Source organism: Hypanus sabinus, chromosome 27 (assembly GCF_030144855.1).
Source record: "Hypanus sabinus isolate sHypSab1 chromosome 27, sHypSab1.hap1, whole genome shotgun sequence".
NCBI lineage: Eukaryota > Metazoa > Chordata > Chondrichthyes > Myliobatiformes > Dasyatidae > Hypanus > Hypanus sabinus.
This window is the reverse complement of record NC_082732.1, coordinates 45246400-45271294: the sequence shown is the minus strand read 5'-3', so window position 1 is coordinate 45271294 and position 24895 is coordinate 45246400. Positions and strand designations below refer to the sequence as shown.

The 24895-nt window shown below is 41.7% G+C and overlaps 1 protein-coding gene across 1 annotated transcript in view; it reads right to left on the bottom strand.

The window, feature by feature from the left end:
• The window catches only part of ttll10 (tubulin tyrosine ligase-like family, member 10), a 45240-nt gene extending 21093 nt beyond the window's left edge, over nt 1-24147 (bottom strand). Inside the window, exons 1-6 of the mRNA XM_059951629.1 lie at nt 24137-24147; nt 19772-19890; nt 17368-17488; nt 12732-12817; nt 11233-11404; nt 1409-1580 (exon numbers count right to left, since the gene is read on the bottom strand). Of these exons, the coding sequence (XP_059807612.1) occupies nt 1409-1580; nt 11233-11404; nt 12732-12817; nt 17368-17488; nt 19772-19890; nt 24137-24147 (681 nt within the window). The remainder of the gene's footprint in view (nt 1-1408; nt 1581-11232; nt 11405-12731; nt 12818-17367; nt 17489-19771; nt 19891-24136) is intronic.
• Nucleotides 24148-24895: the final 748 nt, after the last annotated feature.

Genomic DNA, 24895 nt, shown 5'->3' with positions numbered 1-24895 from the left:
CATTCAAAGATATAAGATCTTAAGAGGCACTTGACAAAGTAGATGTTGCAATGTTTGGGAGAGTCTTGAATTAGGGCACATAGCAATGAGATAAGGGGCTGGACAATTAAAACAGAGGCATAGAAATAGCTTCTTGCTGAGGGTGATGTATCTCTGGTGGGTGGTGGATGAATGTGTAGCATGCAAAGGGTGTAGGGGCAGACTCTGTAACTGACCATGCACAATGGTGAAGCCAAGGGAGAGAGAAATATGCTTCTAACAAATAGCTTGTGCAAAATGCAGGATCTGCAGCAGAACAACCATGCAAGTGGCAGATTGTATAACCAGCAGTGTTTGTAATGGGTGGAGTGAGTCCCAGATGGAGTAAGCGTATTAAGGGCTGAGTGTAATCAGTGTCGAGATTGCGCAGTATCTGAATGCTTAATTCAAATAGAACATACGGAGTAAATGGTAGGGCATTGAGGAATGCAGAGGAACAGAGAGATCTAGGAATAACTGTGCATAGTTCCCTGAAAGTGGAGTCTCATGTAGATAGGGTGGTGAAGAGGGCTTTTGGAACGCTGGCCTTTATAAATCAAAGCATTGAGTACAGAAGTTGGGATGTAATGCTAAAGTTGTACAAGGCATTGGTAAGGCCAAATTTGGAATATTGTGTGCAGTTCTGGTCACCGAATTATAGGAAAGATATCAATAAATTAGAGAGAGTGCAGAGACGATTTACTAGGATGTTACCTGGGTTTCAGCAATTAAGTTACAGAGAAAGGTTGAACAAGTTAGGTCTCTATTCATTGGAGCGTAGAAGGTTGAGGGGGGATTTGATCGAGGTATTTAAAATTTTGAGAGGGATAGATAGAGTTGACGTGAACAGGCTATTTCCATTGAGAGTAGGGGAGATTCAAACTAGAGGACATGTTTTGAGAGTTAGGGGGCAGAAGTTTAAGGGAAACACGAGGGGGTATTTCTTTACTCAAAGAGTGATAGCTGTGTGGAATGAGCTTCCTGTAGAAGTAGTAGAGGCCAGTTCAGTTGTGTCATTTAAGGTAAAATTGGATAGGTATATGGACAGGAAAGGAGTGGAGGGTTATGGGCTGAGTGCGGGTAGGTGGGACTAGGTGAGATTAAGGGTTCGGCACGGACTAGGAGGGCCAAGATGGCCTGTTTCCGTGCTGTGATTGTTATATGGTTATATGGTTAATGGGATGAATGTGTCGAATGGGATAACTGTCCCACAGGCAACGCAGGTAAAACCTAAACTCGAGATTCTGCAGACATTGTGGTACACAGCCAGCAGAGTATCACCAGTCATATTCCAGAATGGAGCTGATCAGAGCTCCGCTCCCGTGGAACACCAGAAAACCCATCGTCACCAGAATGAGGCAGGAAAAGTGGAGGCTCAAATTTCCTTTACCTGATTGGTCAGGTGATCCATCAGATCGTCAGAGTTTGGATTGTATTCATTACAGGTCAGCTTGGCGTAACCATGGCGAAAAAAGGTCACAAAGGGTGAACTGCAGGCGATTAAGAAGTAGGAGCGGACATCAAATTTTCTGCCTTCCAACAGCAAGGGCTCATCAATGTATCTGCTTGAGAAAAAGATGGAGGCACTTAACTAACCAGATTTCTCAAAGTTAAGGATTTATCTAAATGTCAAGTTTATTGATAACTCCATTCATGGAGAGTTTCACCTCTGTTACAAACAGTAGATATTCCCTCTCCTCCCTCTACTTTTCAACTACTCTATTTTCTTCAGGTCTTCTGCTGTTTTCCTTTTTTTTCTTTTGGAACTCAGAAAATCCAAGTAAAATAAGAAATAAAAAACAGCATGTGTTAAAAACTCCCAGCAGGTCATAGAGCATTTATGAAGGGAGAGGTAGTGTCAATGGTCCAACTGATGAGCACTTCCAGTGTTTTACAACATCGAACAGAGAACAGTACATTGCAGGAACAGACTTTTCAGCTCATAATGCTGTGCTGAAACAAATAAATTAATCAAATGGCCAACACAATATCCATACCCTTCTAATTTCCTCATATCCATGACCTTATCTCAAAATTTCTCTAATGTATTTGCCACTACCACCGACCTAGGAACTGCATTCCGGGTACCCACCACTCTTGGTGTAAAAAACCGTGCCCCTCCCAACTTCTTTGAAATTGCCTCCTCTCACTTTAAGTGCATGCCCTCTGCTATCAGACATTTCAACCCTGGGAAAAGGTACTGTCTGTCTACTCTACCTATGCCTCTCATAATCTTATTGTGCAATGAACCAGAATTAATTAGAAAGCTTTAGGTAAAAAAACCCTTAGGGAAAAGTGATCATAATATCACCCTGAAATTTGAGGAGAAGCTAAAGTCACTTACAGTGACTTACGGGAATTACGGATGAATGAGAGAGGAGTTGGACAGAACTGATTGCAAAAGAACACTGGCAGGGATGACTGCAGAACAGCAATGGCTGGAATTTCTGGAAGCAATTCTGAAGGTACAGGGTATATACATTCCAAAGAGGAAGTAGTATTCTAAAGGAATGACGGCACAACCGTGGCTAACAAGAGAGGTCAAAGGCAACATAAAAGCAGAGAGTCTTTGTGCAGGATTCCCAAAAGGTCAATTTGCAGGTTGAGTCTGTGGTGAGGAAGGCAAATGTAATGTTAGCATTCATTTCAAAAGGACCAGAATATAAAAGCAAGGATGTAATGTTGATACTTTATGAAGCACTAGTGAAGCCTCTGATGGAGTATTATGAGCAGATTTTTGCTCCTTATCTTAGAAAGGATGTGTTGAAACTGGAGAGGGTTCAAAGGAGGTTCATGAAAATGATTCCAGGATTGTCATGTGAAGAGTGTTAGATGGTTCTGAGCCTGTATTCTCTAGAATTCTGAAGAATGAGGGATGACCTCATTGAAACCTATTGAATAGTGAAAGGCCTTGATAGAGAGAATGTGGAGAGGATGTTACCTGTGGTGGGAGTTTCTAAGACAAGAGGACATAGCCTCAGAATAGAGAAATGTTCTTTTAGAATGGAGATGGGGAGGAACATTTTCAGTGGAATTCTTTGTCACAGACAGCTGTGGAGGCTAAGTCTCTATGTATATTTAAGGCAGAGGCTGATGTTATGTTATTCTCAGGTTATGTTAGATTTGTGAATGGTTGGGATATTAAGTGATATGGGGAGAAGACAGGAGACTGGGATTGAGAGGAAAATGGGATGAGCCATGATGAAATGACGGAGCAGACTCAATGGGCCAAATGGCCAAATTCTGCTCCTATTACAGTCTTATAAAGCTCTATCGGAACTCCCCTCACCTCCGCTGCTCTAGAGAAAACAGCTCTCACTTGTTCAACCTTTCATTATAGCACATGCCCTCTTATCCAGGCAAAACATGTTGGTAAACTTCTTCTGCACCATCTCCAAAGCCTTGGCATCCTTTCTATAATGGGGTCACCAAAACTATACACAATACTCCAGATATGGTCTAATTGGAGTTTTATAAAATTACAGCATAACTTCCTGACTTTTGAACTTAATGCCTCGATTAATAAAGGCAAGCATGAGTAAGTTTTCAGTTTATAGAGAGTAGGATTGATGAGAATATGTGAAGATTTAATAGCTGACATTCTCTTTTTATGTTAAAACATGCACCCCAAGATTTGCTGGTTCCCAACAGTTGCAATTTTTTTAGTTTTTCAGTTCCTTTAAATTCAAAAAAAATTCAGTCCATTATGACACTACAGTTTTGTTCTTAAAGAATGTGGAAACACAGATACAGTTCTTATTTCAATGCTTCACATTAACCAACTATGCTCAGGATTGGAGCTAACTTTCAGATGTGATGGGTGGTGTTTACCCTACAGTGACCATGCTCCAGACCTCGGTCTAATGAATCTCAGTATTCAGGCTACTGTGTGCAGTTGAGACTCATTAAGGGTTGTGCTTGGAGGCCAAACACCAATTTGTTCTTCGAAGATTATGAAATTATGGGCCTTGCACTCAGTGTCCACAAGGGAAAGTCCTCTTCCAACCTGTTCCACTGTATAATGCTGCTTTCCAAACAGAAGCCCTGGAAACATGGACTACCCCTGTATCTCAGGGAACAACTCACAGTGTGTCACTGAAGAAACTCTCCACTCCCTCAATATAGCAGCACAGGTTTTGGTCAGTTGAGGGAAAGGGTATTTGAAGCCTCAAACCTGTCACAAAGTTCATGTTCATTAGGTAGCCCTCATTCCCAACTCATATGTCTTTCTGAAATGTAGACCACCTACAGCAGGCATTGAGAGAGCATTAGAAGGATAGAATTAACAAGCTTTTATAAAATCCTCCAAATACATGGAAGGGTAAGCAAACCAAAATCAGTGCCAATATCCCCAGCATACAGTTATTTCCATCTGGGGTACATGACATTTGTTTGCCTAGCAGAGGTCTCTTGGTCTCCTGGAATGCTTTAAGAGTCTGCTGAAGGTGAAAGTCTCTGGGAAGAGAATTAGCAGCCAGACAGGGGAAAAGGTTTGAGGATCTGCTCAAAGTTCACTGAGGGAGGTGAGGGGACACTCAAGTTGGCATTAAGGTGCCAAGTTGTGCATTTAGAGTTGAGAAAAGCCCAGAATAAAAGGCAAGTGTGTGTCACATGACAATCTTACATACCTAATTCATTAGGCCACCTTCTGCCCCATCTGTGGCAGTCTGCAGGTCTCACACCAGTCACCTCAGAACCCACAAAACTATATGGACATCACCATAAGTCATGAGATTGCACTCATGAAGAAGGCAGTGATGAAAATTAGACTATCTGTCCTATCTAGCTAAAATTTTACAACATAAAAACACAACAAAACTAATCTTATAATCCAGTCTCTACTGATAGGTTGTACGTTTCTCTGATTTCAATGCCTCTACTTTTCCCCAATAAGATGCATTGACTAGTCCTCAACTAGTCTCAGTTAAGCAATTCACTCACACTCTTAATTAATCAACACTCGCACTTTATTGCCTCTCCACAACAACATAACTATGTTGACCCCAGGCCAACAACTTAAAACATGAGTTCAACTGCTCCCTCTGTACCAATACTCACTCAGGCCACTTCTCCAATTTATAACACCAGTACAGATGATCTCCCTTTGGCCAAACAATTGATCCTCCTCTTCCCAGCCGCTGACATGGGGGTTTTCCTTGTGATCATTAGCCTCCAGAGTTCTTGCATTTGAAGTCCCTTATTCCTATACCCTTTCCTTATCGGTTCAAATGTTGCATTTCAATCTCATTGGCTCGAGGTCATCTGACTGACCCGTGTCAGATTCCCATTGGATGGTAGTCCAGGAGTTACACAACTTCCTTTTGTTCTATGTGACTCCTTTTGTTCTATGTGACTCTGGTTCAAACCAGTCAAACCAGGTTACCCAGACACTGGGCCGAGGTAACGAGATTACTTTGTAGGGTAACATAAATGGGAGAAAGTACATAGTTCGCAACCACCCAAATTGAGTTGGGGCTTTGCTTTAAGAGGCTGGTCTGAAGTGTTGACCTTGTTGCGTAAGCATTGTGTAGGTTTTGGAGTTCAATAAAATGTGTTATGGGTTTTGTTAAACAGAAAACACCTCACTTAGTTGTATTTGCGTAAACCTACAATTTCTGCAAATCTGCCATTGTACACAATAAACTGCTTTGCTGAAAAGGGCCTCAGGTTTAGTGGATCATTAGCAGGAACTCCTTGAGCAATGTTCAATTGCTCTGATTAAGTTATCCCTGAGCAACAATCAGTTCATCAAACAGTTCACAAAATGGAAGTTACAGAGCAGCTTCACAAAATGGTAGGCTCAATTCCTTCAAGAACATGACAAGCACAACAACATCTGGTTTGTCTATTTCCACTGTCCTTGACCCATTCGAATTTGATGTTTTCTTCCATATTTTAATTCCTTCATTACCAATAGACATAATTATCTGTGGTAAGAAATGCATTGGGATTCGAAGCTTACTGACTAGGGAGAGTAGTATACTGACATTTTCAAAAGGCATCAAACAACATTCCATCTCACAGCTTGTTTCACAATTTTTTGATTCATAGTCACCAGGTGATATATTAAACAAAGGATTGATTAACGGACAGAAAATAGGAAGTAGGTATAAGCAAACAATTTTTAGGCTGACAAGCTGTAATTTGTAGGTTCCAAAGAGATCAGCGTTCCAGATCATTACCAATCTCTTCCATCTTATGTGCAAAATGGTAAATCTGTGCCCTGACATCCTGAAACCATTAGTTAATTGGAACAACTTTCCTACTTATTCCATCAAAACGAATCTTCTAGTTTAAGATGGTGCTGGTGAAGCCCAGTGACTATTTCTTGGTGGCCAGTGACACAAAGAAAGCATCAAAATACTTAGTGCTTCACACATTTTGGTGAATGATCTCTGCCAACAGAGGCCTGAGGTTTCCCTGTCAGCGTTAAGTTGAATCACCTGTACGACCTGCATTTTTGTGGTGTGGGCTGCAGAATATCTGGGCTGGAGTTGCTGGAGCAGACTTGGAGGCACTGCAATACAGTGGATCCGAGGCGAAGTGAGGAAAGGTCCAAGGTTTGATTGATTTAAGAGCTGAGCTGAAGTGGGAAGGTTGGGTATTGTCCAAATCGAGGTGATGCTGCCTGAGCGCGAGGGCATATCGAAGTGCCAAAGCCTGAGTCCGACAACGAGGAACAACCTGAGGTTTAGACGATTTAAGCACTGGCACAGATTGAAACAGTCAGGGTATTGGGGTTGGAGGCGAGAGATGGGTTGGTTCGGCTTGTAGCTCTGCAGTGTTTGCTCAGCTCTGAGACTGTAGCCTGCAACTAGTAGCTGTCTGGATTGGCTGCAGTGATACCTGGTGTAGTGAACTTCAGTTCTGAATGCTGTTGCTTGCTTTTATTGTTTGCGCAGTTTTTCTCTCTGCACAATGCTGTGCTTGATAGTCTTTTGTTTAATGGATTCAAGTGTTGTTCTTTGTTTTATGGCTGCCTGTAAGGAGATGAATCTCAAGGTTGTATAACACTTTGATAATAAATGTGCTTTGAGAACAACTTCAGCATCTCCAATCTAACCTAGGATCTGAAGCCCCTGATTGCTGGAACCACTCCAGTAGCTACTCTCTGAACACCTCTTTCTGAAGTCAGGATATTTTTGCCTATTGTGGCCTTACTGGTGTTTGTACAGCTTTACCATAACCTTTGTATTCCATGCCTCTCTGCATGAAGCCTTCGGTCACAAACTTCTCTCTCATTTATCAAGGATTTATCCACTTGTATGTTCAGGAGTCTTGCTACTGCACACCATTCAGAGCAACACACACAAGATGCAGGAAGAACTCAGCAGATGAGGCAGTATCCATGGAAATGAATAATCAGTCAACATTTCAGGCCAAAACCCTTCCTCAGGACACCATTAAGAACCGTGTCCATTAGTCGTCATCATCCCTCATTCTCTTTGCTAATGTGTACCACTTACCCACTCTGCCAGCACAGCTCTGCTCTGTGGCTTGTTATTATTCTACACAATGAATAGATTGTGCAGTTAGAGGTCATACATTGACACTGCTGCAGAGTGGAAGTTATAGTCAGATGGGTGTGTTTCTCTTTACAGAGGTCAATTGAATGGAAAATCCTACAAAAAGTAGTGGATATGGCCCAGGCCCTCACAGGTAAAGCCCTGTCCACAATTGCACATATCCAAATGGGGTGCTGTCATAGGAAAGCAGTATCCATCATCAAGGACCTCCACCAACCAGACCATGCTCTCCTCTCACTGCTGCCATCAGGAAAAAGGTACAGGAGCCTCAGGGCTCACATCATCAGGTTCAGGAATAGTTATTATCCCTCAACCATCAGGCTCTTGAACCAAAAGAGATAACTTCACTCAACTTCACTTACCCCATCACTGAAAGTTCCTACACCCTATGGACTCACCTTCGAGGATTTTTCATCTCATGTTCTCAATATTTATCATTTATTTATTTATTATTGTTAGTATTTGCACAATTTGTTGTCGTTTGCACACTGATTGTTTGTCCACCCTTTTGCATGAGGTAGTTCATTGATTCTATTGTGTTCATGAATTTATTGAGTATGCCCACAGGAAGATGAGCCTCAGGGTTGTTTATGGTGACATAGAGTATCTGTACTTCGATAATAAGTCTACTTTGAACTTTGAATTGCTGTTTCACTTACAAACTGATTGTGTAACAATACAAAGCATTGTGGAAATTGAGGAAGTTATTGAATTTATGGAGCCTTACTGATAACCGGTTCAAACAGTAACATAATTCTTATCAGTTGTTAGAGAGTTTATTACTGACAGCTGAGAGCATGCTCTGGCTTCACAGGGATCAGTGAAGGGAAGGACAGACGGAGGTGGAACGTATCTAAAAACTAGAGACAGAGGTTGGTAGTAGAGTGCTGGAACACCACAGCATAGAGACAGATCCCTCTGTTCAGCTGCACTCCTCAGGGTCCTCCCGCTCACTGTGTGAGTCCTACTCTGGTAGAAGGATGTTTCTCAGTTTGGAAGTCTGTGACCAGTGCTGTACTCATGTCATGCATATTACCCCATCCCTGATATATTTAGTTTTCCCCCCCCCCTTTTTTTTCTCTCTCTTTCTGCTCATCACTCTGCCTGTTCTCCATCTCCCTCTGGTGCTCCCCTCCCCCTCTCTTTTTCCCGAGACCTCCCATCCCATGATCCTTTCCCTTCTCCAGCTCTGTATCCCTTTTGCCAATCACCTTCCCGGCTCTCAGCTCCACCCCACCCTCTCCAGTCTTCCCCTATCATTTTGCTTTTCTCCTTCCCCCTCCTATTTCAAATCTCTTACTATCTTTCCTTTCAGTTGGTCCTGACGAAGGGTCTTGGCCCGAAACGTCAACAATGCTTCTCCCTATAGATGCTGCCTGGCCTGTTGCATTCCACCAGCATTTTGTGTGTGTTAACTGTATTCCATCTGCCGCTCTTTTGCCCATTCTTTCTATTTGTCCAAGTCTTTCTGCAGTCGCGTTGCTTCCTCAGCACTACCTACCCCTCCTCCTAACTTTGTATCATCTGCAAGTTTTGCCACAAAGCCATTAATTCCATTATCTAAATCATTGACAATCAAAGTGAAAAGTAGCGATCCCAATACTGACCCCTGTGGAACACCACTAGTCATTGGCAGACAACTGGGAAAGGCCCCCTTTATTCCCACTCGCTGTCTCCTGCCTGTCAGCCATTCCTCTATCTATGCCACTATTTTTCCTGTAATGCATGGAATTTTTATCTTATTAAGCAGCCTTGTGCATGACACCTTATCAAATGCCTTCTGAAAATCCAAGTAAATGACATCCACTACCTCTCCTTTGTCCACCCTGCTTGTTACTTCCTCAAAGAACTCTAACAGGTTTGTCAGGCAAGATTTCCCTTTCCAGAAGCCATGCTGACTTTGACTTATTTTATCAATAATCTCCAAGTACCCCAAAACCTCATCCTTAATAATGAACTCCAACACTTCCCCAACCACTGAGGCTAAGCTAACTAGCCTATTTTTTTTTCTTTTGCCTTCCTCTCTTCTTAAAGAGTAGAATGACATTTACAGCTTTCCAGTCCTCCAGAACCATGCTAGAATCAAGTGATTTTTGAAAGATCATGACCAATGCATTCGTTATCTCTTTATCACACAAGCTAGTGTCTTCCTGATGCACCATCAATAACTCTCTCTGAGACGTGAAGTCGAGATATCGGCTTTTATTGACTGGAAGAAAGAACAAGCAGTGGTTGACCACAGTACTACATCCTGGAGAATGAGGGCTCAGGCCTCAATTGCCTTTATACAGGGGTCTGTGGGAGGAGCCACAGGAGCAGTCAGCAGGGGGCGTGTCCAGACAGGTATATGTAGTTCACCACACTTCCACGGTGAAGACTGATGCAAAGTACCCATAAGTTTTACCACCATTTCTTTGTTATCCATTACTACCTCACCAGCAATATTTTTTGGTGGTCCAATATCAACTTCCATCTCCCTTTTACTCTTTATATCACTGAAAAACTGTTAGTATCCTGCTTTATATCCTGTTCGTGTGCCCTCATATTTAATCTTTTCCCTTCTTACGGCTTTTTTAATTATCTTTGTTAGATTTTTAAAGCTTCCCAATCATCTAACTTCCCACTCACTATTATATGCCCTTTCCTTGGTTTTTATACAGTCCTTAACTTCCCTTGTCAGCCATGGTTGCCTACTCCTGCCATTTGAGAACAACTTATGTGGAACTTAACTATCCTGCGCCTTGAGAGCTATTCCCAGACAATTCCCAGCCACCTCTACTCTGCAATCACCTCACTAGTAACCCACTCCAATCCAGCTGGGCAAGCACCTCCCCCATGCCTCTGTAATTCCCTTTATGCCATTGCGATACTGATATATCTGACTAATGTTTCCCCCTCTCAAAATACATTGCATCAAAAGCACCTATCCTAGAGATGGAGATAATATGGATATTGGTATAAAGCACCTGTTCTGAAGATGGAGACAGTCTGGACATTGGTATAAAGCACCTGTTCTGGAGATGGAGACAGTATGGACATTGGTATAAAGCACCTGTTCTGGAGATGGAGACAGTATGGACATTGGTATAAAGCACCTGTTCTGGAGATGGAGACAGTATGGACATTGGTATAAAGCACCTGTTCTGGAGATGGAGACAGTATGGACATTGGTATAAAGCACCTGTTCTGGAGATGGAGACAGTATGGACATTGGTATAAAGCACCTGTTCTGGAGATGGAGACAGTATGGACATTGGTATAAAGCACCTGTCCTAGAGATGGAGATACCCTAATCACTTGTCCTCCTTGAGAAAATCATGGAGTTGTTCAACAAGGAAACAGTTCCATTGGCCCATCTTGCCTATTGCCAACCAAAGTACCTAAATGAGCTAGTCCTGTTTTCCTGCATCCTTCTAAACCTTTCCAATCCTTGCACATGTCTAAATGTCTTTATAATTTTGTTATTCGGCTTGCTTCTACCACTTCCTCTCACAGCTTGTTACACATATCCACCACTTACTATTGTAAAAATCTATCCCTCAAGTCCTCTTTATATCACTCCTCTCTCACTTTAAACCAAGACCTGTAAGCCATATTGTGATAATATGGTCAAAGATGGTAGTTATTGTGTTCATCCAGGCAAGAAAATTGCAGTTTTATTTATAGTTTTAATTTTCCTACCCATCACCTTTGCACGATTCTATTAATAGGAGAATTGTAGAAACACATTCTGATATAGGGATTCTCTTCTGTGCTTTCCAATTTTTCATGAAATGCTTTTAGATCATCGAGTGTCTTCAATAGGAAGATTCCTTTTCCCTGACATGATTCTGCAGGCTTGGATATCCAAATCTGGCCTTCTACACAGAAAAACAAGAATGAACAAAACTCAGAACTAATTATCTCCAGTCAGAATGCTGACAAACTTTATTTATGCAGTTCCTATTTGAGTCATTATGTGCCACCAAGTATGTTTCTGAGCCATTCCAGGACATCCCATCCCAGGTACATGGAAGCTATCTTCCAGCTGAACTCTCTAAGAGCATTGCTGTCCTTAACCTGGTTAGGGAATCTGAGTAGACTGTCAAGTCTAATCATATCAATAATGTCCTCGTCTCAGAGCAACATAGACAAGACATTAAATTCCCTGGATATATTATGGACTTATCTTCCAATCAAGATCTAAATGGATTTTAAAAAAGTATGCAAGATGGTGCAGTGATCTCACTGGCCAATCACAAGCTGGGCAGCAGTCCATGAGAAAGTTGTAAAGTCAGAAACTAATCATCCAGAAGTTGAAAGTCTGAGCAGATATACAATGGCAAGTTCCTTGAGGGAAGTTATAGAACAGGAGTAAGGCTGAATTCAATTCAGATGAAAGTCATATCACACTTGCCATAGTAAGGACATTAGGAGATTGGCTAATGACAATTACATTTTATCAAAAATGTAATTCAGATACTGAAACACATTTCAGGGATCATAACTACCAAATGTACTCTTTCCTTCAAAAAAAATCCCCTCATCAGTGCTTCAAATAGGAGGGAAAATATCACATAAACTGTTAACTTTGGCCATCTGGTTTCCACCGAGAATGGGTCATTTTCACTGGCATTCAGACCAAGAACAAACTCCCTTTGCCAACCAGTTTCTATATGTTCTTTGAAAAGCTGAGATTCTTTACAGCTGAAGAGGTCAGTGGGGAGGGCACAGCTGATGTGGAAGAAGCAGATTTGAATATTATCTATTGTTGTCTGAATCAGTGTTTCTGCTAATCCGGATTGAATGATTGCAGTTTTAATTTGACAGTCACATCTACAGCTACTTACTTCTTAAAGCCACACTTCTCACATCCAAGTGTCTCCAGTAATCAATCAAGAATAGAGGGACATCCGTTGAGAACTGAGGCGAGGAGGAATTTCTTTAGCCAGAGGGTAGTGAATCTGTGGAATTTATTCAACTCACTGTTTTCCTAAATCCAAGCAGTAGGTCCCCATTCTCAATCATTTCCAAAAATCTCAAGAATTACTCCATAGAGGAAAGTAAAGTAAATGAGGTAGTGAATCAATGCTGCCAAATCAAATGCATTGCTAAAGGAAGGGTTTGATAAAGGGGTGGCAACACTTCCTCCTGAAGGAGAAGTTCTAAGGAGACAAGCTATTAAATATTTCAGAAGAAACATCTTGCCTTGGAAGGCTCGGTAGAAAGCATGACGTTCACTTTTTATAACCATTCGATACGTCTCTGGGTAAAATTCGTCTAGTTTCATGAATCTAGAAAACACAATCATGGGAAATAAGTTGAGACATTTCTGTACTCAGTTTCAATTCAATGCTCTGCCATCAGGAAGAAGGTACAGGAGCCTTAAGATCCACACCATCAGTTTCAGGAACAGTTATTAGCCATCAACCATCAGGCTCCTGAACCAAAAGAGTAACTTCACTCAACTTCACTTGCCCCATCACTGAAATGTTCCCACAACCTATGACTCACTTTTAAGGACTTTTCATCTCATGTTCTCAATACTTAATGCTTCTTTATTTATTTATTATTATTTTCTTTCTGAATTTGCAGCTTGTTGTCTGTTACACACACTGATTGAACACCCAAGTTGGTGCGGTCTTTGATTGATACTGTTATGGTTAATATTCTATAGATTTACTGTGAATGCCCACAAAAGAATGAATCTCAGGCTTGTATCTGGTGACACATATGTACTTTGATAGTAAATTTACTTTGAACTTTGAACTGAGCAGACAATGGACCAAGTACTGGCGAATGGGATTGGCATTGAAGGGCACTCAGTGGTCAGCAGGAACAAGGTGGGCAGAAGGTTTGTACAGCCAAGATTTCCTGACTATGACACAAAGAGTTTGTAAGTGGGACAGTCTGAAGGGCACAGTAAAGGTGCAGCCGGTATAAGTACTCTCATAAACATGTTCCAACGTCAGGCCCTGCTGTGTCAATTTTCTTATCTCCGCAGCTGCTGTTGCAAAATTTCTACTGTCTGTAGGGTATATATTACCTTTTCTGTAATCAAAGTTTTCTGAAGGCAATCTTTATAAAATTTGATTTCAACATCTGATAGTCAATATCAAGCATTCTGCAGCAGAGTGGCGGACCCCCTTGATGCTAGCATTGTGTTCAAGGGTGGGTCCAGAGTCCGTGACCTCTACAAATGGCACCGGAATCAGGTTTATTATCATTGACATATGTCATATATTTTGTAGCAGCAGAATATTGCAAAATATAATATTAAAAACCATAAATTACAATAATTCTGTGTATATATAGTGGTGGAGTGGAGAGATGCTTCTACCAAAGACTCTTTCCTTCCACTAGCCTGCAGGTCACCCTTGGGAAAGGTGTAGCACCTGCTTAGCCCCCAACCCCCTCACCTCCCATTGATCAGGGTCACATGAAGCCATGGGAGCAGATGGTGGATGGTCATATGAGCAGCTGGCGCACATCACAAGTACTAGTTATGTTTCTACAGGGGCACAATTGAATGTATCCTGACTGACTGCATCATCGCCTGGTATGGGAACCTCAATTACAGGACTCTGCAGAGAGTGGTACAGATAGACCAGCGCATCTGTAGATGTAAACCTCCCACTATTCAGGACACTTACAAAGACAGGTGTGTAAAAAGGACCTGAAGGATCATTGGGGACCTGAGTCACCCCAACCACAAACTGTTCCAGCTGCTACCATCCAGGAAACAGTACCGCAGCATAAAAGCCAGGACAACAGGTGTCGGAACAGCCTCTTCCACCAGGCTATCAGACTGATTAATTCATGCTGACACAAATGCATTTCTATGTTATATTGTTGTACATACTATTTATTATAAATTACTATAAATTGCACATTGCACATTTAGATGGAGATGTAACATAAAGATTTTTACTCCTCGTGTATATGAAAAACGTAAGTAATGAAGTCAATTCAATTCAATTCACTATCACCAGTCAGACAATCTATGAAGAGTATTGACAATGTCTGGGGTCACCCGTCGTATAATGATACAGCCCAAAAGAAGACAATATCAAACCACTTACGCAGAAGAATTTACAAAGAACGATCATGGTCATGAGACAGTGATTACCCATGTCATATGATACAGCACATAATGAATGAATGAATATAAATAGTGAGGTAGTATTAATGGGTTCAATATCCATTCAGAAATCTGATGGCAGAGGGGTAGAAGCTGAGCCTGAATCATTGAGTGTGTGTCTTCAGCTCCCGTACATCCTCCCAGAGGGTATCAATGAGAGGAGAGCATGTCCTGGGTGATGGGGGTCCTTACTGGTGGATGGTGCCTTCTTGAGGCATTGCCTTTTGAAGGCATCCTTGATGCTGGAGAGGCTAGTGTCCATGAATGAGCTGGCTGAGCTTACAACTTTCTGCAGCTTTTTCTGATCCTGTGACCCCACCATACCAGATGGTGATGTAACCAGTTAGAATGCTCTCTACAGTACCTTTGTAGAAATTTTCAAGTGTAATTGCTGGCATAGCGAGTCTTCTCAAACTCCTAATGAAATATAGCTGCTGTCGTGCCTTCTTTGTATAGGAAAGAATATGGCATTGGAGGTGTGTTTAGCCACACAGTTGTAAGTGTAAACTGAGTAGAGCAGGGGGCTAAGCACATAGCCTTATGTTGCACCTGTGCTGATGGAGACTGTCATACCTAGACCTCTTGTATAGTTCTGGATCATTGGCCTCAAATGCCACAGACCTAGTCCTCAATGGACTACGTGTTCCTGCTTTAACCACAGTTTTTCATCTGGGTATGTCTGATATGTTCTTGAAGGCATGCCCTCATCCACACAGACACATCTACAAGTTGTGGAACTTAGTGATACTACTGCCTATCCCTCTTTTCCCAACCAAGCACTGCTCTTCTTGCTGTTTGTTATTTGATTCTTAATTGCTTAACACTTCTAAAGACATCATTATAGGATCAAATATTGAAGCATAGACTATACTTTTTATCATGAGCCATCACAAATAATAAAGAAAGGTTAAATATGGAACCAGTGGTGTGTCTGTCTTCAACAGAAAAGAAGTCTGATTTTGAACCAATAACAGAGATAAGGAGGAGATAACAAATACATTCATCTGAGCCAGGTCAACCCAGATTTAATCTAATCTTTGCCCAAATGGCCGTGAATCTCATTTCCAATCAACAGAGCATTCTTCTGAGTTCCTTGTGCATCTATTTATCAACTTATTCTTTCCTGGAAGGTCCAAGAGTTCAGAGAGCCCAACTGACTTCTGGTAAGATGGCAGCATGCTGGGATGCAATGGTCACTCCAGATCGATTAAAGGTTCATCTAGTAAGCCTTTTTCCCGAGTGAAAGTCACTGCTGGATACTAAGAACATCAAGTACTGCAGGACTATCCCATCAGCGAGTTTCCCAGTAGTGATGAAGCTGGACTTGTTCTTGTACCATTGTTGTGTTGTCGCCTGGACTTGTCGTGTACTGTTGGACGGTGTGCAGTACGAGTGGTTGTTTTGGATGTATTGTTGTGATTGCAAGGCCCTGTCTGGACACTGGCAATGTAGAATACTGCAAGTCTGGTTCACTGCTGCATTGATGAGACAGATGGTGGGGGGAACTGCATTGACTCAGTTGTGGCAAGAGCTAGGCTGAAGCTGTGGGGTTACCTTTTGCAGCAGACTGGCAGAGGAAGCATCCAATCACTATGGGAGAGCCCTGTACTGACATCCATACTGGATTGGAAGCTGGCCTCTCCCATCAGTGTTGCCCTCCTGTGTTCGTTTGGTGGAGGAATAAGCTGGAGCAGGTCAACTTACCATCAAGTCTATAGTCATTTTGAGAGATCTAGAATACAAGAGCAGGGATGTGATGCTGAGGCTTTATAAGGCACTGGTGAGGCCTCACTGTGAGTATTGTGAATAGTTTTGGGCTTGTCACCTAAGAAAAGATGGGCTGGCATTGGAGAGGGTTCGGAAGAGGTTCACAAGAATGATTCTGGGAATGAAAGGCTTATCATATGTGGAACATTTGATAGCTCTGGGTAAGTACTTCATTGAATTTAGAAGGATAAGGGGAGATCTCATTGAAATCTTTCAAATGTTTAAAAGCCTAGATGGAGTAGATGTGGAAACAATGTTTCCCATGGTGGGGGAGTCTAGGACAAGAGGGCACAGCCACAGGAGAGAGGGACGTCCATTTAAAACAGAGATGCAGAGAAATTTATTCAGCTGAAGGGTGGTGCATTTGTGGAATTTATTACTATAGGTAGCTGTGGAGGCCCAGTCATTGGGTGTATTTAAGGCAGAGCTTGATAGGTTCTTGATTTTACACAGCATCAAAGGTTATGGGGAGAAGGTCGGAGAATGGGGCTGAGGAGGGAAAAAAAGGATCATCCATGATTGAATGGCAGAGCAGTCTCGATGGGTCAAATGGCCTAATTCTGCTCCTATGTCTTATGGTGTTATAGTCTCTGCTCAGGGACATGGGCTGTATTTGTTTCTTCTTTGTGACTTTTTTTCTGAAGCCATTTTTGTTGTGTTGTGTTGTGTGGTATGTGCTGTTGGTAATGTGTTTTGCACCTTGGCCCCAGACGAACACTCTTTTGCTTGGCTATATTCATGTATGGTTGAGATAGTTGAGTGATAATTAAACTTGAACTTAATTGTCCTTTAGGTTTGCAGTTTGATTTAAACATGGTCATTTCAAATCTGGACCCATGTAATGCAATTGGTAAGGCCCAAGTAACCAGGGTCCTTCTATTCTTGTTTTAGTCAAACCTCTGCCAAATTTCTGAATGCAGAGGAGAAGACACTTACCTCGAGAATGTTATCCTGCCATACTTATTCATTATACGTTCGTTGTTCTTGAGTGAAGAGCAGAGGCCAAACTTGCTGGTCAGGACACTTTTGTTTGGGATTTGATTCACCATCTGCTTACCTTTTAGAACAACAAGTCAAAGGCACAAATATTGGCAAAGTTAGTATCACTGTACATTATTTTATTTATTTATCTTTATTTTATTGAGTGATAGAGCATGGATTAGATGTCATGAGTCCTGCAGGCCTGTGCACCTATTTATAATAGTTGTTTTAACTAGAGTTGTTAAGCTCTTGTGCTTACTGTTAATCTTGTCCAGTTTATTTTGACTGGCATGGGTTTACAGCGTACTGTGATTAGTTAAAACGGACTCCCAATTAGTGCTCACTGTAGGGTCTCTGTGTTTTGAGAATGAATCATCTCATGGTGTTGCTCAGTCAAGCCATCGATGTTCAGTTGGAATTCCTGTGAAGGAACTCTTGCTTCTGTCTCTACATGGGAGGCTGGTGTTCCTCCACACCTAGGATCAGCTGTCCATCAGCACACATTGTAACATTAAGTCCTTTTGGCCCTTCAAGCTATATTGCCCCAGCAACCCCACAACCCGGATTAAACCTGATTTAATCACAGGCTAACTTACAATGACCAATTAACCTACCTGGTACACCCTTGGTCTGTGGGAAGAAACCAGAGCACCCGGGGAAAACCAGGCATTCTACGGGGAGGGTGCACATAGACTCCTAATAGGATGGCTCCAGATTTGAACCCTGAACTTTAGATCGTCCTGAGCTGTAACAGTGTCGCACTTACCTTTACCCCTAAAGTGTGAAATACTGTTGGCTCTCAATCCTCGTATTTATTGGGTACCTTTGCCCTTTACAGCACATCTTTTATATTGTCTATTTCTGGAGCATGAGCTTCATTGGTTAGGCTGCATTAATTGCCCATGTGAAGGGTGATTCATGATGGGCCCAGCTTGTAGCTCCTCATCCAACATCAGAAACATTTCAAGGTTCCAGAAGCTCTAGGTTAAACAGGTACGTACTGGTGCAATTCACATCCTGGACAGCATTAAAAGAAAAGTCTTCCACCAAATCCTACTGAATTCTCTATATTGCCTCTTGCCTCCATTTGAAATTCAGAAGATGTTTAATTCCTTTCAGCTGAGGCTGACTCCAGGACCACTCACAACATATCTCTCTTCTTACAACCCTTCTCAGAACCTGTATCATTGACTACAGTTTTGATCAACAAAGCTGCCCTGCTGTTTTTCACTGGATGTATATTTCATCTTAATAGAATCATAGAGCCATAGGGCACAGAATCAGGCCCTTCGGCTCATATGGTCTATGCTAAGCAAGGATCCAACTCAGCAAGTTCCATATGCTTGTGTTTGGCCCGTAACCCTCTAAACCTTTCCTAGCCATGTACATGCTTTGTAGAGCTAAATGATCCCGGGATTATGTTGTGTTTGATAAATCTAAGTTGTAGTGGACAAAGAAAAACTGAATACAACGTGGATATGCAAAGCAGCGAGGGCTTAACTCTGAACTAAGCTATGTCATATGGGAGTACTTAATGTAGATGTTCATAGTACGTGCTTATGTAGTACAGACAAAATCAAACACAATGACCAAACACATGTCACTCAGAAGAATAAGGCACAAGCAATGGAAGAGTAGATCTCCAGATACTATCGTGAGTGACCTTCTCACTTACTTCCACTTTCTTGACCAGTCCATGTTCATTCATGTCCAAAAGCCCTTCAGGCTTAGCCTTGAACAGACTCAGTGGTCAAGCATCCATAGAAATCAAGATGAGTCAAGTTTATTACCGTTTAACTATAACACGTATACTGCCAAACAAGACAGCATTTCTCCAGACCAGGGTGTAAAGCATAGTAGTACACTTAACACACAATAACTTAGGAAGGTAAAAATTAAATCTACATTTGAATTACACATAGATAAATAAAGTAAAGTGCATAAATTAAATAATGTAAGGAACAGTACAAATTATCCAGTGACACTTCAAATGTGATGTGGCAAGGACTTCAGAAGCCAAATGGCCTGAAGGGAGAGGCTGTTTTCCATCCAGACCGTTCTTGTCTCCATGCATTGGAGTCTCCTGCCTGATGGTAGAAAGTCAAAGAGGATGATGAATGAATGGGTGGATTTAAAACTTACAGCCAAAACAATTTCTTCCTGAACCCTGTATGTCTGTCTAACTCATATTCCAGAATCCTCCTTGCAAAATGCAGTGACAAGGGAATTGCAGTCTCTGACTCTCAGAACTGAATAAAGAACTTACTCCAAGTTGTACTGAACTAAAAGCCTACTGTTTTGGCATAGTAATTTATGGCAGATTCTGACTGATCTGAGCCATTTTGATTCTACTTATTACCTTCTTGAAAGTTTTGATAGTTGGAAACTACTTTAGCATCAGACCATTTAAAGTAGTAGTCATCTCGGTTGCTATCCAGGATTTGCTTCCAGCCCTTGTCCCTGCAGAAGGCGGTAATTCTGTGTTAACAAAGCAGAATATAAAATTTCAACATATATCTGTTAGTCAACAAAGAGATTTACCAGAGCATGTACACCATTGCAAATGCAAATGGACTTGAAATCAGAGTCATAGACAGAACCAAGTCCTTTGGCCCAAAGAATCCACATCAAATATTAACAAACAACCATCAACCACCTACTGTGGTGAGGAAGGCTAAGTGATGTTAGCATTCATTTCAACAGGACTACTATATAAAAGCAAGGATGAAATTCTGAGACTTTATAAAGCACTGGTGAGGCCTCACTTAGAGTATTGTGAGCAGTTTTGTCCCCTTATCTTAGAAAGAATGCGTTGGAAATGGAGAGGGTTCAGAGGAGGTTCACAAAAATGATTTCCAGGATTGAATGGCTTGTCATATGAAGAGTGTCTAATGGCTCTGGGCCTGTATTCATTGGCATTCAGAAGAATGAAGGATGGCCTCATTGAAACCTATTGAAAGTTGTTGATAGAGTGGATGTGGAGAGCATGTTTCCTATAGTGGGGGAGTCTAGGACCAGAGACCTTTTAGAATGGAGAAGAGGAGGAATTGCTTTAGCCAGAGAGTAGTGAATCAGTGGAATTCTTTTCCACAGGCAGCTGTGGAAGCCAATCCTTTATGTATATCTAAGGTAGAAGTTGATAGATTCTTGATTAGTCAGGCATGAAGGGAAATGGGAAGAAGGTATGAGATCGAGGCTTAGAGAAAAATTGGATCAACCATGATGAAATGGTGGAGTAGACTCGATAGGCCAAATAGCCTAATTCTGCTCCGATATCTTATGTTCTTACTCCACCCCTTTACACATCTTAAAAATGTGTAATTCTCTATTCTCAACCCTACCACCACCTCACAAGCTACACTACTCACTGCCCACCAAGATGGCATTGATGAACCATGGTGTTGTTCTGCAGGCTACATATAATACTTCTTGTTGTTGTTTGCACACTGGCTGAATGTCCAAGTTGGTGCAGTCTTTAACTGATTCTATTATGGCTATTGTATTTACTGACTCACTTTCAAGGAGTCTTCATATTATGTTCTCAATATTTATTGCTTATTTATTATTATTGTTATTTATTTGATTTTGCATCTGCTCAGTTTGTTGTCTTTTGTACACTGGTTGAATGCCCAGATTGGTGCAGTCTTTCATTGCTTCTATTACAGTTATTATTCTATTATGGATTTATTGAGTATGCCTGCAAGAAAATGGATCTCAGGGTTGTCCACGGTGACAGATACGTACTTTGATAATAAATTTACTTTGAATCACCTATCCCATCTGTGAAAAGGTTGCCTCATATTTAATCATTTCCAGGACTCAGAAAAAGATATAACATCTTCACAACCTCAGTGATAAAATGTTGCCTCAGCAGCCAATTTAGAGTCCACAGAACAATAAAGGAAGCAAGTACCCTCAAGCCCAGAGACCGTCAGAAAGGAGATTCTTTAAACATACAATGAAGTTCCACTTGTGCCTCCAACGTAGAAGAAAGGACCTTGTCCTTTACTGTCCTCCTGTTTCCTGCCAGTATTCGGCTTGTCTTCTTCCTTTTGATTTGCACGACCAACTTGCTTTCTATGCTTGGTCTGTCTTGTGCCAGATCCTCCTGTTTGGCAAGTTGGGAGGTAGATGTGAGGATGTTGGTGCAGTCGCGCTTTTCCATAATAAACATTCAATACCCAAACCCTAATGCCCAGCTTCCCATAGGAGATGGAGGGTAGTGGTCGATGGAATTTATTCTGTTTGGAGGTCAGTAATTAGTGGTATTCCATATGGACCTCTGCAGATTATGGTGCATGTAAACGACCTGGGTGGGTTAGTAAGATTGTAGGTAATACCAAGGTTAGTGGTGTTGTGAATAGTGAAGAAGACTGACAAAGTTTGCAACAGGATACAGACCAGATGCAGATATGGCTGAAGAAATGGCAGATGGGGTTTAACCTTGAAGTGCTTCACCTTGGGAGTTCAAATGTGAAGAGACAATATACAGTTAACCACAGTGCTGATGAGCGAGGGATCTTAGGGTCCAAGTTCATGTGGAATGTTTGAGGCGTTGAGCTGGGAAGTTGGGAAGTTGCAGCTTTATAAAACTCTGGCTCAGTCCCGTCTGGAGTATTGCTACAGTTCTCGTCACCCCATTATAGGAAAGATGTGGATACTTTGGAGAGGGTGCAGAGGAGCTTTACCAGGATGCTGCCTAGATTAGAGGGCATGTGCTAAAACGAGAGATTGGAGAAACGTGGGTTGTTTTCTCTGGAGCACCGGAGGCTCAGTGGAGATCTGAGGGAGGCTTATAAGATATGAGAAGCAAAGGTAGAGCAGACAGACAATATCTTAATCTCACGGTTGATGTGTCTAATACCAGAGAGCATGCGTTTAAGGTGAGAGGGGTTAAGTTCAAAGGAGATGTGCAGGACATGTTTTTTTACACATTGCTTCAACCTGAAGACATGATTTATTTCCTTAAATGTAAAAGGAAACTGTTCAGCCCATTGAACATATGCTAGCCCACAGGGCAATGCAATTCCCCTATTAATTTTCCCTGACACCAGTTCTCCATATATTCAAGATTTCCCATCAAATCAAATGATCTAACTTTGTAGCTCTTTATCAGAACTACCTTCAGTTGTCAGGCTAAATTATTGGCTCAGTTCCTGCAGTAGAGCTGAGCTGATGACAGTGTGTGGAAATGATTAGGATTCTAAGTGCATTTCTTATCAAAGGTCAGTTTAAACTTGTGCTATTCAGAAGGTACTGAACTTTGCATTTTTATGAGTTGTGTAGAATTATTTTTTTATTTATTTAGAGACACTGTACGGAATAAGCCATCTGGCCCTTCAAGCTGACCAATGGACCTAGGCGGTATGTCTTCCGACTGTGGGAGGATACCAGAGAACCGAGAAAAAGCCCACGCATTCCGTGAGGAGGATGTACAGACTCTTTACAGAGTACACCAGGATTGACGGAGGTCAAACTCTGACACCCCGAGCTGTAGCAGCATGAGGCTAGATGTCAAGCTACCATGGAATTCATTACTTGCCCCAGCACCCTGCCTGGCCGGTTAGAAAGATCATGGCTGATTTGATTGTAGACTCAAATCCTTGCTCCTTTCCACCCCCTTATTTCACTGTTATCAAATATTCATCTGCATCAACCATCTGTACATTTAAAGGCTTCGCTTCCACTGCCCCTTAAGGAAGGAAGTCCCAAAAACTCACCACCCCATCTTCATCATAAACGGGAGACCTCTAATTTTGAACAGTAATCCCAGTTCTAGGTTCTTCCACAAGGGCAAACATCCTGTCAAGACCTGAAACACAAGGGATTCTGCAGATGCTGAAAATCCAGAGGAACACACACAAATTGTGGAGGAGTTCAGCAGGTCAGGTAGAATCTCCCTTCTGTGTGTCCTTCAGCAACTTGAGTGTTTTAATCGTCTCACTTTTCACTCCAGCAAACACAAGCCGAGTCTGTCAGAACTTTCCGGAGAAGGTAACCTTATCAACCTTCTGTGTGAAACTTTCAATGTTCGTATTAACATCTTTTTTCTGATTTAAAAAATCCAATACTGTACGCAGTAGCTCAGATGTGGTCTCACCAATGCCCAGTATAACTTGTGTATAACCTTCCTGCATTTGAATTCAGTGCCCAGCCAATAAATACCTGCAGACAAGGCCACATTGGCTCCTTCTGCACTGCAGAGCTTGGTAATCTATCACCATTTAGATAACAGGTTTCTTTTTAATTTTTTTTCCTGCCTGTTCCCCACATTGTATTCCACTGTAGATTTTAAACCACTTATCATTGTATTTATATCCCTTTTTGGCCTCTTTACATCCTCTTCATGATTCACTTACTTATCTATTCTTGTAGTGTCAATTTAGCAACAATATCTTTACCTCAATAGTTTATATAAATTGTAAAATGTTGAAACCCTAACACACACCTTACAGAATCCCTGTCTCACACCTCTCATTACATAGACTCAAATATTCATGGAGTCATACAGCACAGAAACAGGCCTTTCAGCCCATCTTGTCTGTACTGACCAAGAATACCATCTGGGCCGGATTCATCTATCTGCATTTGCCCATCTCCCTCTGAACCTTTCCTATCTATGTACCTGTTCAAATGTCTTATTATACCTGTTTCAATCACTTCCATGTGCTCACCACCCTTGGTGTGAAGAAGTTATTCCTCAGGTCTCCTCTCCCCCTCTCACCTGAAACCCATGTTCTATAGAACTGCCTCTGGGAAGATGATTACTCTATGTGCATTCACTCTACCTATGCCCCATAGTTTTACACACCTCTAAGGTCATCCATCCTCACCATGCCCCGTCTCTTCCCATAACTTAGATGCTCAAGTCCTGCCAATATTCTCATAAATCTTCTTACCAGCTTAATGACATCTTTCCTAAAACTATGGTTAAATCAGGGCACAGTCTGCTTGATGTGGAGAGAAATTCCCTTTGGTTAGAAGGTAAAGATCTAATGAAGAAAGGTAACATTCAACAGATGTGCAAGATGGGAGATGAGGAGAATTTATGTTTAAAGAAGTCAGTTGCTCTTTGGTGAGCACTGCCTCAAGGGTCATGGAAGCAGTTTTAATTCAAATTGAAATTGGATATGTACTTGAAACTTTTGCAAAATCAATGGGGGGGGGGGAATGCAGTGAAAGGGTGGGGAGAATGGGGAAATTGGATAGCTCTTGGAGATATGAATGGTTTCTTCTGTTCTGTGGGATTCTGCACATGGTAATCCTTCAGGTCACACAGTCAAATTACAGGTTCCAGACATTCACTGACACTGCTGTACAGTCCAAGTCACAATTGCTTTTTTATAAATTTCCCAAATAGTAACAGCTACCCTGAATGGTCACGGGGAGACTCTGGGCTGTTGGCCCTAAAATTAAAACATCCTTTAGATGCTGAGAACTTGAAACAAGAACAGAGAGTGGAGACTCTCAGCAGAGTTGTTGA